Source organism: Cibotium barometz, chromosome 40, assembly GCF_041138505.1.
Source record: "Cibotium barometz isolate CiBa-2024 chromosome 40, ASM4113850v1, whole genome shotgun sequence".
Taxonomy (NCBI): Eukaryota; Viridiplantae; Streptophyta; class Polypodiopsida; order Cyatheales; family Cibotiaceae; genus Cibotium; species Cibotium barometz.
In genome coordinates, this window is record NC_141085.1 from 20,402,850 (window position 1) to 20,417,680 (window position 14,831).

Sequence of the window (14,831 nt, forward strand, 5' to 3'; positions counted from 1 at the left end):
GATCCGTCACCTACAAAGATATGCCTTGTTTAAAAAATGTGGCCAAGGCTCATTACAAAAAGACATAGGAATTAACAACACTATTATGTGTCTTATCATCCTTTAGGCACGTCATAAACCTTCACAATGTAAGTCGTTGGTGTTGCCCTTCTTTTTCTCCATTTCATACAATGGAAGGATTAATTGGTCCCTAAAACTTAGGGTTGAACCTCGTGAGATAAAGCTATAACAAGTTTTTCCGATTTTGTGTCATGTATAGCATATCCACATTACCAATGAGGCATGTGTTCGAAATAACCTTTACATGAACTGTCTTATTTCTTAATATGTAAACACGTCCATAAATCCTTACATGACCACTACATGGGTGGTCTCAAAGTGTTGCAAGTGAGTTGCCTTTTTCAAGTAATTCTCGTAGTGATTGATTGTGTGATTCTTTGTTGATGGTGGTTTTTCCAATCTATCTTTTCTCTTGTTTTTTTTCACCTATTAAGGAAAGACCAAGGGCTTCAATTTTTTCTCCTAGTTGTGTGAGGAGCAAAGTAACACTCCACCTTAACATCATAGATACTTCTATAAATTAGCTTGAAAAACTAAATTTTGTCAAGCTTTCCATAAGATTAGGGTTATTTCCCCTTTATGGACTACATCCCTCTTTAATATCCTGTAGATCAAAGCATTAGAGTGGTATCAACCTCATAATGTTGGAGGTTTTTAAAAATAGCACTAAAATCTTGTTGTTCCAATAATTACAAATGCAAGTTAACCCATACTCCCATTCTTCAAGTTCTCTCAACTCAAGGTGAAGCTAAGTATATTTGTTTAACATTCCATAAGCTTCAATCCCATAGCCATACATAGTTTACGATGAATACTGTGGCAAGAGCATTCATGACAGGCACGAACATTGATGAGAAGACCTTCTGGTTGCCATATCATGAACCATATGAGCATGGTGTTAATTCTCATGTTGAAAAGACTAGAGCAACCCTTGTAAGACCCACCTTCTTGGAGTGAACGAAGTAATGCCTTCCAACATCACAACTTCGATTACAAAACCCAAATCAAAGCCTTATATCTACGAGTTTAAGATTTTTGTCTACAAGTTTGAAAATCTTCATTTCAACAAGAGCAAGTTCTTTAAAAACAATTGTGCCATTACAATGTGCAAGGTATTTTGAAGACTAGCCAAACATGGAGAGACGAACAAAAATACGCAAAAATAGTGCCATTAACACTAGTATCCCCACACAAAAATAACCTGATGCAAGGTTCTTCACTTTCTGAAATATGCGAATTGCAGAGTCAAAGAGGCATACATGTGTGGTCCCTGCAGTTCTTGCACAAGGATGCACGTGATTAGGTACTATAAGATCTTTAGCAGTCAGCATATAGAGCCACCTATCAAAGCTTGGCTGATACGTTCTGCACAAATTTCAGGAACCTGGCATAGTCTTCAAAAGCTGTAGCCACAAACATGAGATTTTGCAGTGACAAGGGAAAGACCTCTTACCTAAGCTCCACTCTCAAACTACGCTTGAGGGGGTTCGGTATGTGGTACCAAAAAGGATCCTTCCCCCCCTCTCTAAAGCAAATCTTGTTAAGTTTCTATGCCACCACATGAACCTATCGCTGTTAGATGCTAAATTCAGTCATACAAACCAATGGCCATCAATTGAGCATTACCGTCAAGCCAGCATACCATTAACTATATCCACCTCAATTCATACAAACCAATGGCCTTCAATTGAAAGCATTTAATTTGCTACAACATAGTTAAGTCCTTCAATACTTTTTTTCAAGCTTCTCAATTTTTAGTTCACAAAATCATTGGTGCTTCCCATACACAACAGTGCTCCATCAACTTCACATATCACTTTAAAGTAATGGGATTCTAAAACTATCCACGGCTACATCTAGCAGGGCAGCTGCTTTCAAACCAAGCAGCACCAGCACCTAGCTATCTGTCTTCTTTTCCAACTCTTTGCGTAGCTGCAGAGAAAAATCATCATTCACATCATCATCATCCCAATCGTCTTCCCATTGCTGTAAAGCATCCTTTTCTTCCTCCTTGTCATCCCATTCTGCAAGTACAAACAAGTCTCTCAGCCCTAGCTTCTCTCTCTCTCTCTCTCTCTCTCTCTCTCTCTCTCAGACTGCTCCACTCTAGAGGTCCACACAGAGGAACAATACCTTTTCACATGCCCAATCTTTCATAAAATAGAAGTAGGTTGCACTGCCTCTTCAGAGATGGTTTCAGCCCATTTCCCCGTGTCATCATTTGGTCCCTTCACCAGTCTTGACCAGTGTTTCACACACTGAGCAGAACCAAGGTGTGAACGGGGATTTTCCACAGAAGGAAGCTAGAGCATTTTACTGGCATGGTTTGGCCTAAAAGATGGCCATACAGCATGAGCACCATGGGATTTTATCATTAAAGTGACTTTATCATATTTATAAGTCAAGTGTTTTCACATGAAGGGCTGGTCATATTATTATTTTGGGTATGGACAGGTGGACAAAAGAAGGCACCTAGCTGAAACTTGGATAGCAAGACAAGAAAAAGCATAAAGTTGATATTTTTGAGCCAAAACTTGTAGTACAAGCCAAGGAAAGCATAAAGTGGATATTTTGGGCTAGTTCAGCCACTTTTAGCCAAAAAGGGAAAGCACTTCAATAATAGAGCTACTCCACTTCATTAAAAGCAGGGATTTGGGCTGTTTGAGCAGGGCGCATCCCTCTTGGAGTTCCCTCTCTCTCTCTCCCCTGCTGGCAGACAGCAATCTTCTCTCTCCTCCCATGCACAAAAGCTGACCGAATACAGTACTCTCTCTCTCTCCCCCCTCTTTTGCGCTGGCCGTACAGCAGCTATTGATGTTCTCTCTCTCGCGCTGGCCGTACAGGGCACAGCAGGCTGTACAGCTCTCTTTCTCTCTCTTTGCACAGGCCGTACAGTGGCTGTACACGTGAGAAACCCTAGGGCTGGTTTGAGGCCTGTTTTGTACCGACTGTACCAGCTTCTGTACTTGCTGTACCAACCATTGTACCTACTGTACTAGTCACTGTACATGCTATACCAGCATTTGTACTTGCTGTACCTACCACCGTACTGGCTGTACCAACCACTATACCTGCTGTACCAGCCACTGTACCACGGCTGTACCGGCTGAATGGAGAGTTGTACTTACTGTACCAGCTCTATTGCATGAAGACCCGTGGTTTTTGGGGAAGAATCAGTACCCACACGGAGGTATATGGATTATATTGTTGGCTCGGCATTTCTACAGCCTATGTGCCGGCTTGGTAGCCTCGTGTTGGGCTGTGTTATGGCATTTGTATATGGATAATCCGGCATCTCCCGTGGGGAGAGTAAGGCCCTCAAAGCTTGTACATGATATTATTCTCCTTGGGTAATAAAATACTGGGGGTCAGCCCATTCCGGCCTCTATGCGGTGTCACACATGCAAGCTCCATTTTCAGCATTTGTGGATGTTTTGTCCAGCTTTTATGTTTTATGCAAAGTGATGATGGATATGTGTTAAGGTTGTGGCCATGTTTAAATGTTTTAATATGCATTGATGGTATCAACAAGTGTGTCAAAGGCCCTAGTCCCCCGGGCGCCGTGAGTTACAGATGCTCAGTGTCTGGTATTTAAAGTGTTGGCCACAAAGCCACGTAGGCCTAGGCGCCTGCCTTGCTGGGCCTGGGCGCCCGCTTGGCCCGGCCTGGGCGATGCCTGGGCTGGCTACGCAAGCCTAGCCGCCTGGCTACGCAGGCCCATGCACGCGCCTGCAGGGTCGCCTACAGAGGCCTGGCCGGCTGCCAGCCTCCGATAGCCAACGCTAACACCTGCCAGCGCACAAACCCGTCAGCGACCACCTTCTCAAAAACGCTCTCTCTCTCAATCGTTCAACGAAAAGCAACGTGCTTTTTCTGTTTTCTCTCTTTGCAATTCATGCGACTGCATAAACAAAACTCTCTTCTTTGCAAAGCAACGACCCTACCATCTACCATCCCCATCAACATGGGTTTCTTTGATGAAGAAAAACACATACTATTCTGAAAACAACAGTATGCAACAGAAAAAACACCAAGCTTTTTAACACATACCTTTCTTCGACCTCATCTTCTCTACCTACAGACTTGCTCGTTCACGAGGTATGCTCTGATACCACTGTCGAATCCCCACGTATCCCCTCGTGATCGTTCTTGGTACGAGACTCGAATCCTGCAAACAACAAACAAACAAACAAACAAGGGGGTGCAAGCCTGACTCACCTCCCAACCATGACAGCCGTGGGCAAGCCCACAGTCTTGGCTGTCCCCACCGAGCCACAAGCTGAGCTAACTAGGTTGACGTACCGACCAATCTCTTCGTGACGTCCCATACCGCCACAAAGCTGCCCTCGCGGGCCTCGAGATTGCTACCGGCCTCGGCTGCGTAAAGCAAGTGCACGTCTGCACTAGATCCAGGCTCCAAGACCATAGAGCTCTCACAAACTCGCGAGACTCTCTATATCCCAATAACTAACCTTGGCCACCCTTTTATAGGCTCTTGGCCGGTCATCGGGCGTCCACACTTGGACGCCCGCCCGTCCATACTTGGGTGCCCGCCCGTTAGTCTATCCCTGACTCAGCTCGTCAATCAGCCTGCCTAGCTCCAAGCTTCCCCAAGCCTCAAAACTAGTCTTGCGTGCGTGTAGCACACGGTAGATACACACTGTGCACATGACAATGGGCCACCGCTGAGAAGAGGCAAGGGCAGGAACGTACCGAATCATGGTCATCTCTGGGTAGTCTTCTTTCAGCCCTAAACACTCTTGAAAACCTTCTGATGCAGAAAAGCACCATCTGATGCAAAAACGCAGGTAGAGAGAGAGTAGAGAGAGAGAGTGAAGTGCTGGAAATTCAGTATATACTATGGTACAAAAGGGTACATATCTTTGCAGCCCTTGGCTGCCTTCATAAAAAGGTGATAACACACCAAAACTGCCCTAGACTAGGACTCCTAATGACTCATACCCCTAGTGGGTTGAATGAATAAACCATAGAGCAAGGGGGGCTATTTATAGCCCCTTGGACTACATGGGGAACTGGCCGACTGCTGGTCGGCCAGTTCATATTTCATTAATTCCTTTTCCAAGCACAGCCGACTGGTTCTGATCATGTTCTTGAGGCGCCTGCTGCAGCACCCTCTTCTACGGGTTCATGGTCTTTATCTGCTTGCCTCTTCTGGATCTAGCCCTGAAAATGTCCATGGCATCTGTGATGCACATGACATCCCCCTCTGCTAAACTTGATGACGGGAATCCAACCTGCTCTTGGATGACTGTCATCATCCCAATCTTGTCCTGAAGTCCCTCTGTCATCATCCATCCTTGGCAAACCCTTTTCTCTGAAAATCCGGTCTGTTCTCCAAACCACTCTGTCTCTGATGAAGATCTATGCATCTGGTCTTCCTCTAGTCCACCATCCATTCCTGCCCTGACTCTGAACACTGTCTTGGTCTTCGTTCCTAGAACTGAGTCTGGCACTCTCACATCACCCTTGGAGGATCAACCTCCCTTGGGACCGTTACCTGAGAACCTATCTGGCTCACGGAACTGCCATCCCCATCTGGCACTGTGGAACACCACCAACAAACCTCCTGGGAGTTCTTCCCGATCTGCGTTCCCATCTTGGGCTTCGAATCCGTGTACTTTCCTGTACCTTGGACCTGTACACCATCATCTGGGACTGAATCAGTGTTTAGCTTTGCTGAGCCTGATGCTCTGATACCAATGTAACACACGCGGAAGCTCTGGGTAGTCTTCTTTCAGCCCTAAACACTCTTGAAAACCTTCTGATGCAGAAAAGCACCATCTGATGCAAAAACGCAGGTAGAGAGAGAGTAGAGAGAGAGAGTGAAGTGCTGGAAATTCAGTATATACTATGGTACAAAAAGGTACATATCTTTGCAGCCCTTGGCTGCCTTCATAAAAAGGTGATAACACACCAAAACTGCCCTAGACTAGGACTCCTAATGACTCATACCCCTAGTGGGTTGAATGAATAAACCATAGAGCAAGGGGGGCTATTTATAGCCCCTTGGACTACATGGGGAACTGGCCGACTGCTGGTCAGCCAGTTCATATTTCATTAATTCCTTTTCCAAGCACAGCCGACTGGTTCTGATCATGTTCTTGAGGCGCCTGCTGCAGCACCCTCTTCTACGGGTTCATGGTCTTTATCTGCTTGCCTCTTCTGGATCTAGCCCTGAAAATGTCCATGGCATCTGTGATGCACATGACATCCTCACTGTCAGTGCAAAGGTATCCTCATAGTAGTCAATGCCATGCCACTGAGCATAACCCTTAGCTACAAGTCTGGCTTTGTGCTTGTCCACCGACCCATCAGACGTACACTTTCATCCTCCAACCAGTCCAAAAATTAAGGAGCTAAAAAACAAGCCTTAAGCCCCTCCTCAAACCTAGACTAGTCTCGCTGGAAAAATCATACTTGATCATGTTAGCAGTCATCTCCTGTCTGTACATTTACACCAGGGCCTCTGTTGTGGGTGTGCCCGCCCGGATTAGGTGTTTTCTCATTTTTCCCCACTCTCCATATTTTTCCCTATTTTTTTCCTATTTTTTACCTGGTGTGGGAGGCTGGTTTTTGGCTCCTGGTGGCTGATCCAAATGGTGGCTGACTGAGTCTTCTGCCTCCAGGTAGTTGTCTGTTGCTGGCCGACGTGGTCTACCTGCTGGCCGACTCCACACGTGAGGGCTGTCCATCTGGGGCAGGCTAACTGGAGCTAATGCTGGTCGTGGGACTTCAACAGGCTGTCAGCTGTCCCTACTGTAAGCCGACTGCACTTATGGGGCCATATAAAATGGCCCCATGGCCCCCCATTCATTGTATCATAGATTCGGGATTTTCTTGTGTATATAGAGCAGAGTTACACGCCTCTCTCTCCTCTTCTCCATTGCTGTATTTTTCTGCGGTGCACTTGCTCGTGTTCTCAGATTTTGTCATCTTCTTCGCTGCATATTCTTACATGGTATCAGAGCTCTGATAGATCTTGGGAACAGTGTGAGCAAGAGGGGGACTGTTTTGTTGCTAATTGGTGGACTGTCTTGGACTGTTCGGGAAGAGGATAGCCACTTGTAGGTTTAAGTTCTTCTTTTTTCCCGCCCACCCACCCTTTTCAATTACATCCCCGCAATGGGAGATTTACTTGAGATGGCTAAGAAGCATGTGAAGGTCCCGACACTCCCCACGTTCCCAGTGGACCGTCAGTTGGATGGGAATAACTACGGCATCTGGAAGGTAATGATGGAATCTGTTCTAGAGTCTTGTGACCTTGCTGATTTCATTGTTGTTGGGGTTCCACGGCCGGAGGTAGAGGAAGGGGAGTTACCCTTGATTCGGAAGGACCGCAAGGCACAGGCACAGTTGTGGGATCGTGTCAATGCCAAGGTCCGTTCATTCATCTTCCTTAATTGCACACCGTAGGTAATCATCTTCCTCAACTGCACACCGCAGGTAATCAATCATATAAAGCATATGACGCTGGCCAGAGATATATGGCAACATTTGGCTTCTCTTTATAACAAGGTATCGCCCATGAAGAGGATTTTCTTGGAAGTACAAATGCGGGTTATGAATCCTGCAAAGTCATCGACGATGCGGGAGCACATTAACAAGCTGCAGACTCTTCAACAGGAAGTTCTTTACGCTGGGAAGGAGATATGATCATAGGATATGGCCATCACATTGTTGTTGCATTTGCCCTCTCAGTACTAACTCAGCATTCTACTCGTCTTTGATTACCAGTGGCGCGCTCAGCACCATCACGTGGGAGGAGCTTGTGCCCATGGTCTTGGACCAGGAGGAAAGATTCTCGAACCCTCCACATGGCGGAGGTTCGGAGGCCTTAACTGGCCAACGATCGAAACGCCGTAACAAGGGCAAAGAGAAGGCTTCATAAAAGAAGTCTTCTGAGAAGATATCCGACTCAGACCGCGAGAAACTGAAGGCAGAGAGGACCTGTAATGATTATGGCGACTCGGCAAGAAAGGCCACTATTGGAGGCAATGTCCCAAGCGGAGCACCGAGAAGGGTGCCGAATCCTCAACAGCAACCGTGAAGACTCCATCTTTTGTACACCGGGCGGTGATGGACGCCGATCTTTCATTTTCTTCGGGCAGAGAGGAGGTTGGAGGACTCGCCACCGCTACGGGTACTCAGGCGTGGATTCTAGACAGTGGTGCTTCCAGGCACATGACTCCTTCCCGTTCGGCTTTACAAGATCTCTGCACGTATTCTGGTCACATTCTTATTGGGGATACATCCACTATCCCAGTTCACAGTGAGGGCAGGTTGGAGATAGTTCCCGATGGCAGAGGGGGGAAGCATTCCTCCCAAGTGTTGTATGTTCCATCACTTGGTTTTCAACTGTTGTCAGTGCATCAGGTTTGCAAGACTGGCGTACATGTGGAGTTTGATGAGCATTTTGTTGCTCTCCAGGACAAGGCAACAAGCCAGGTAGTTTGGGAAGGCGGAGTGGAGAATGGAGTTCACAAACTTTCAGCACACTCTCTCTCAAGTCCTCAGTTTTGTGATGAGTGGCAGTCTGGTAATGGCCACTAAGTGTGGATACGCTGCAGGTGCGGGCTTTCCAGGACCAAATGGTGGATAGCTTACCAGATGATGGCAGCTGGGAACTTTCCAGTACAAATGTTGATAGTTCTTGTGTTCGTCAGCCAGAGGAAACTTTACAGGTAACCTATGCTCTGATGTCTCGTAGTGTTCGGGACAAAGAAACTCATGTAGATGCGGAAGTTCTTTCCACGGGGACCTCTTGGAAAGCCAGGCAGGTGACAGTTGATTACTTGCAGAAGGAGGTGGATGTTGCACATTCTCCGGGCTTTGTGGTTCCAGATTCAGATTCAGAGGGGTTTGGTTAGAAGTTTCTGAAGGCCTTGAGTGGTCTTCCGCATGTTTCCAGGATTTGGCATCCCACCATACAGTTGTTGATCCTTGTGAGCAATATGATGCCTTCTTGACTTGGAAGCAGAATGGCTCATTGATTTGGTTGATGATTACCAGATTGGACAGGAGCTTCCTCATGAGCCTGTTGAGCTCATGTTTACAGATGACTCTTTGGGAGGCAGGACTGCGTATCTTAACGTTTCTGGAGCATGCGAAGGATCTTGGACTCTTTTACACAAGAGGGGATCGATGGATGGAGTCAGACTCCACGGTTAGAGTGACTCAGATTGGGGAGGAGAGACAGACACGAGGACCTTAACGTCAGGCTATAGTTTTTCCCTTGACTCAGGAGCAGTTTTATGGAGTAGTAAGAGGAAGCCATCTTTTGCCTTGTCGCAGAGGCAGAGTATCGCGCTCCTTGTGGTGTTGCTTGCGAGGTGGTGAGGTTGCAGAGGCAGAGTATCGCGCTCCTTGTGGTACTGCTTGCGAGGTGGTGAGGTTGCAGAGGTTCCTTGGCAGGATTGAGTTTCCACTGGTGGAACCCTCGATCATCCAGAGGCATTTTGTTCATGAAAAGATCATTGCTGATGACATCTTGCTAGAGTTCTATTCGACGGAGGACAGTGCGGTGGACCTCTTCACGAAGTCTCTATCTTAGGCTTTGCTCTAGCGGCACTCCAGCTCCCTGGGGTTGGTTTCACATCCAGGAGCTAAGAGGGGGTGTAGCAGTCATCTCCTGTTTGTACATTTACACCAGGGCCTCTATCGTGGGTGTGCCCGCCCGGATTAGGTGTTTTCTCATTTTTCCCTCATTTTTTCCCACTCTCCATATTTTTTCCTATTTTTTACCTTGTGTGGGAGGCTGGTTTTTTGCTCTTCGCTGATCCAGATGGTGGCCGACTGAGTCTTCTGCCTCCAGGTAGTTGTTTGTTGCTGGCCAACATGGTCTACCTGCTGGCCGACTCCACACGTGTGAGGGCTGTCCATCTGGGGCTGGCCGACTGGAGCTGATGCTGGTCATGGGACTTCAGCAGGCTGTCGGCTGTCCCTACTGCAGGCCGACTACACTTATGGGGCCATATAAAATGTCCCCATGGCCCCCCATTCATTGTATCATAGATTCGGGATTTTCTAGTGTATATAGAGCAGAGTTACACGCCTCTCTCTCTCCTTCTCCATTGCTGTATTTTTCTACAGTGCACTTGCTCTTGTGTTCTCAGATTTTGTCATCATCTCCGCTGCATATTCTGACAGACCATTCATGCAACCAAAAAGTTAGCATCGCTTGTGAGATGCATAGTGGTAAGCATGACCTTTTTTATATCGGACCAACGAAAACAATAAAATAAGAAGATATCTGATGTAATCAGGAATGTAAATTTTAGTACCCATCTTACCATCATATTTACTAAGCTGAATCTTCTCGAGAAGAGTACTTGATGAAGATGTTGATGGCACTGGCTTGTTCAAGGATGGCTCTTAAATTTCTCTTCCTCTGAAACTGAAGTTCCCCATGTGTAAAATGTTGCATGGGTGTGTGTATTAGCCACAATCTAATGTGATCATTGAGTTGGTGATTGGAATGAGGAGTAAATCCAAGTGCCATACACTTTAAGGCCACTCGTTTTTTTGTGTTGGCTTCAGCGAACTTGTCGAAGAAATTTTTCTAGATATTGTGATAAATCTTGCTACTAATACATGCATACAGACATACATACAAACATCATACACATACACACCCCCACACATATACATACACAGTGCGTATACTCTATGTAGATGTGTAAACACATATGTATATATGTACATATGAACATAACATCATCATATCATCATGCTAAAGACTGAAGACACAAGAAAGGTTGAAGAAAATAAAAACAAAGAGCCATCTTTAACGAACGAGAGAGAGAGAGAGAGAGAGAGAGGCACCTACCTTGATTCTCAAATTCTTCAAACTCGTCGTCGTCTTCGAAGAGATCGAGCTTGGGGTCCTCTGCAGCAGGGGCCCCTTTCGAAGGAGTTGGAGTCGCCATGGCAGGAAAGATTTGCGGGCAAAGAACTCGCCTTTACACACTACAATGTACACCTATTGGTGTAAGAACTGTTTGACCTTAAATTATACCATACAAAAATTAGCATGGAAACCAAGGAAGCTTAAGTTGAGCTTAGATTAGAACACGTGAAGGTTCGAAGCTTAAGTTGACCTTAGATTACAACACATTAAGGTTCAAAGATAGAGGAGGAGAGGGAGGAGAGTATCGAATAGTTATATCAACACGTGGCTTTTGCATGTGTCCGTGCATTAGTGGGTGGCCACCATATCTCTCACGCATGCAAGTAGGTGGGGTGGTGATGCCTGAGAGATGGATAGTGATTGGGATCAAGGTGTTGAAGCGGGTGATGGAGATTTGGGGGGACTGGAAGCCTGATGAGGACATGAAACGAAATCGCAAGGATGAAGGAGCGAGAGGGAAGCGAAGAAGTTGCACCATGACTGGATTTAGGTGAGATTGAATGCTCAGACTCAAAGAAGGACTTTTGACCAAAGAAAGGTATGTGCACGAATCTCCTCTAAGCTGGTGAGGAGACAAATTGGTTTATTCTCAATGTGTAGTGCCATTCTGTTATGTCCTAGGAGATTGCCGAGTAAGGCAGATTTAGGAAAATGGTTGCAAGATGATATTTTCTATGAAAAGGTGGTTTCACAAATCTTCTATCTTGGTAAAGGTTTTTTTAATGTCTTGTTTACGAAAGGGAAAATGCTGCTGATATATTCGTGAGAGCTCCATTATTCTTGGGAGTATATGCTTTGCCTTTAGAAGTTAGTATATGCTTTGCCTTTTGATCCACTTTTTGATGTGAAGATTTAAGAGCCTATAAGAGGCCTACCCAGTATGGGTGGAGATTTTGGGCATGTCGTCATGGCTAAGACTGGCACTTGGAGAATTGGCTAGCGCACTAGGTCCTATTTTGTATATCCTAAGGAAAGATAATGGTCGCCAATCAAATAGTGTCTGTATTGCATATGGAATACTTTGGTAGAGACTCCCAAAACCTTGAGAGTGGAGTTGGGTGAGCTAGGGAAGATGGAGTTGAAACTCAAGTTTGGTGTCTTTCCATGGACCTATTTCAAGTGTGGTAGCTTTAGGCATATTGCTAAAAATTATGGAGAAGTGAAACGTGCGGAAGTCGGCAGCCAGTGAGGCGAAGAAGGAAGGTGAGTCCAGTGGGGGATAGGGAGATGAATACTAAGAACAAGAGAAAAGAGGAGAAAGGGAAGGAGACTCTAGAATCTGAGGGAGGGGGGCAAGTGGTGGGAGATAGCCTTAGGCAAATTAAAGAGGAAGCTAGAAAGATGCAAAACAAACCTCTGCATAAAGAAGTTGGGGGTAGCAAATCCCAGAGTAATCCAAGCCCCTTGTTGTACTTGAACCCTTTCAGTCCATTAGGAGGGGACGACAATGAAACTTCCTCCAAGTGGAAATTTAATTGGCAGGTGGAAACAACATGGAGGGACATTCAGCATGGGGCCTCAAAAAGTTGAAGGGGAGGAGGAGGTGGATATGGTCCCTGAGACTACCTTAGGATGAATAGGAGTAATGATATTAAAAGGTTACACGTGGAATGTGGAGGGGCTTAGAGATAAGAGGAAGAATGCTACTTTTTGGGGTCTAGTCAGGGAATGGGGGATGTCAATCATGCTATTCATGAGCATAATATTTTTGGCCAGAGGTGCTATAGGAGGGATAGATTTTGGGACCGAGTGGTTTTGTATAAAGGGGTGAGTTCATGCTATAGTGGGGGGAATCGACTATTATTAGTTAAAAAGAACTTAAACCCGAGCATAATAGCTAATCGCCTAAGGATATTGGCAGTTGAGATTCAAATAGAAGAAGAGAGTTTGTGGGTGGTTGATATTTATGGGGCCCATAATTATAAGGTGAGAGGAGATATGTGGGAGTGGATTGCCAAATTAGATATTCAATCCTTTTGGGAGATTTCACTATGGTTGAGAAACGGGTGGATAGATGTGGGGGGACCACCATCTTAATGGGGCAAGAGAAAAGGAAAAGGGAAAATCTGAGCAGGAAGTTGGGATTAGCTGATATATGGAATTTGGGTACCTGGGGCTCTAACTGGGCCATACCTACTTTAGTCTACAATATTTTGTGTCCTTCTCTAGAATTGGCAAGATCTTCTTTAGTCAACAAGTTACTTGGATTCCCCACAATCTGAAGGTTGAAATTGACCCGTGCTCAGCTTTATCTTATCACATGCCATTGAAGTAGAGATGGCATGTGACTGATTTGGGGGAGGATAAACTTAAGTAGTTCCCCACTAGGAAATTGAGAGTGACTAACTTTTTTCTCAAGGATGAACTGTTTATTGCTTGCACATAAGAAGCTATTATCAAATTGAGAAGGAAAGGGGGCAAAGATGGGTCCTAGAGATCTTTTGCTAATGAAATGCAAGGTATTATTAGGAGAGCGGGCAAATCAAGAGCCTAAGAGAAAAGGTAGGAGAGGAGCATTTGGGGTGAATAGCTAGAATTCCTAGAAAGAAGAGAAACCATGAAACTGACTAAGGATGAGGTTAACATGTACATTAAGTGTCAAACATTCCTAAAAAGAGAGGATGATAAGTTAGTTGGAGAGACAGAAAAAGGAATCAGATGGAAATCCTGCAGCATTAAGAAGAAACCTGACAAGTTTCTCTTTAGCTTAGCTAAAGAAAAAGGGAATAGGGAAGTAATGGGGCAGGTTAGGGATGTGAATGGTTAGGAACTGGGAGATATTGATTAGGTGGCCAAGAATTGGGTTGAATTCCTTGGATCCAGATTGAGTTTGAAGGAAGACGGCTCTCAAAGGAGGTTTCAAGAAGAGAACAAACTAGGTCTAGTCAGCGAGAGTGGAACCTGACAAGGCTAGATGGTTGGAAAGAGAGGTGGAAATGGATGAATGTTGGCTAGCCCTTCAGAAGCTTGGGAAAGAGAAATCCCCTAGCTAGGATGGGTTATCGATAGAGTTTTTTGGCCCTCTATCAAGGATCTAGTGTGGGACATATGTAAGTTTGCCTTTGATACAGGAAGCTTGGATAAGGACTTGAAAGAAGGTGTTGTGAAACTTATCCCCAAGCAGGCAGCCTGTAAATAGGTTTAACCATTGGAGATCCATTACTTTACTTACTGTGGTATACAAGATATTGGACAAGGTTATTACTTTGAGGATCACTCTAATTTTATAGGAGATAATATCCAAAAAATAGTATGGTTTCATTAAAGGTAGATCTATCTATGATAACATTTTTGTTACCATGTTGGGAAGAGAAGTGGCCTAAAAAATTAATCAAAAATGTATTATGTTGCAACTTCACTTAAAGAAAGCCTATGAGAGGATTCATTCGTCCTTTGTGGCCAGGTTCATTGGAAAAGCCGGGGTTTGGAAACAAGATGGCTACATGTATATATACTCTTATAGTGGGTGGACATTCTAAATTGTTGTTAAATGGAAGACTAGTTGGGGGCTTTGAAATTATAAGATCTATGAGGTAGGGATGCCCCCTAGCTCCTTTGTTATTTGCTATTACTCCCCATCCTTTGATTGTGGTTTTGGAAGATACATGTGACAAAGGGAGGGGTAACTAGGCTAAAGTTGAGGGATGGGGAGCAGCTGGTTATACAATGCTTTGCAGATGAGTCATTGCTCTTTTTGAGGGCAGATAATGATAACTTGAGAGAGGCTTTTTGCAGGAGTTTGTAGAGGCCTCAGACTCTAGGTGTAATGTCCATAAATATAGGATCATTAGTTTGACTGAAGAAAATGATTTTGACTTGGAGAGATGGGGGTGTGATATAATAA

The 14,831-nt window shown here is 45.1% G+C and overlaps 1 protein-coding gene across 1 annotated transcript; it reads right to left on the minus strand.

Moving 5' to 3' along the window:
* Positions 1-1,727: 1,727 nt before the first annotated feature.
* On the minus strand, positions 1,728-11,119 carry LOC147615290 (protein DELETION OF SUV3 SUPPRESSOR 1(I)-like). Its single transcript, XM_086779368.1, has 2 exons — positions 10,907-11,119; positions 1,728-2,084 (listed from the first exon to the last, which is right to left on the minus strand). The coding sequence occupies exons 1-2, from the start codon at positions 11,004-11,006 to the stop codon at positions 1,957-1,959; spliced, it is 228 nt and encodes a 75-aa protein (XP_086635494.1). The 5' UTR covers positions 11,007-11,119; the 3' UTR covers positions 1,728-1,956.
* Positions 11,120-14,831: the final 3,712 nt, after the last annotated feature.

Coding starts and splice junctions, on each gene's coding strand:
- LOC147615290 (XM_086779368.1), bottom strand. CDS start 11,006: ATGGCGACTCCAACTCCTTCGAAAGGGGCCCCTGCTGCAGAGGACCCC. Junction 2,085..10,906: donor TGAAGAATTTGAGAATCAAG/GTAGGTGCCTCT, acceptor TTGTACTTGCAG/AATGGGATGACAAGGAGGAA.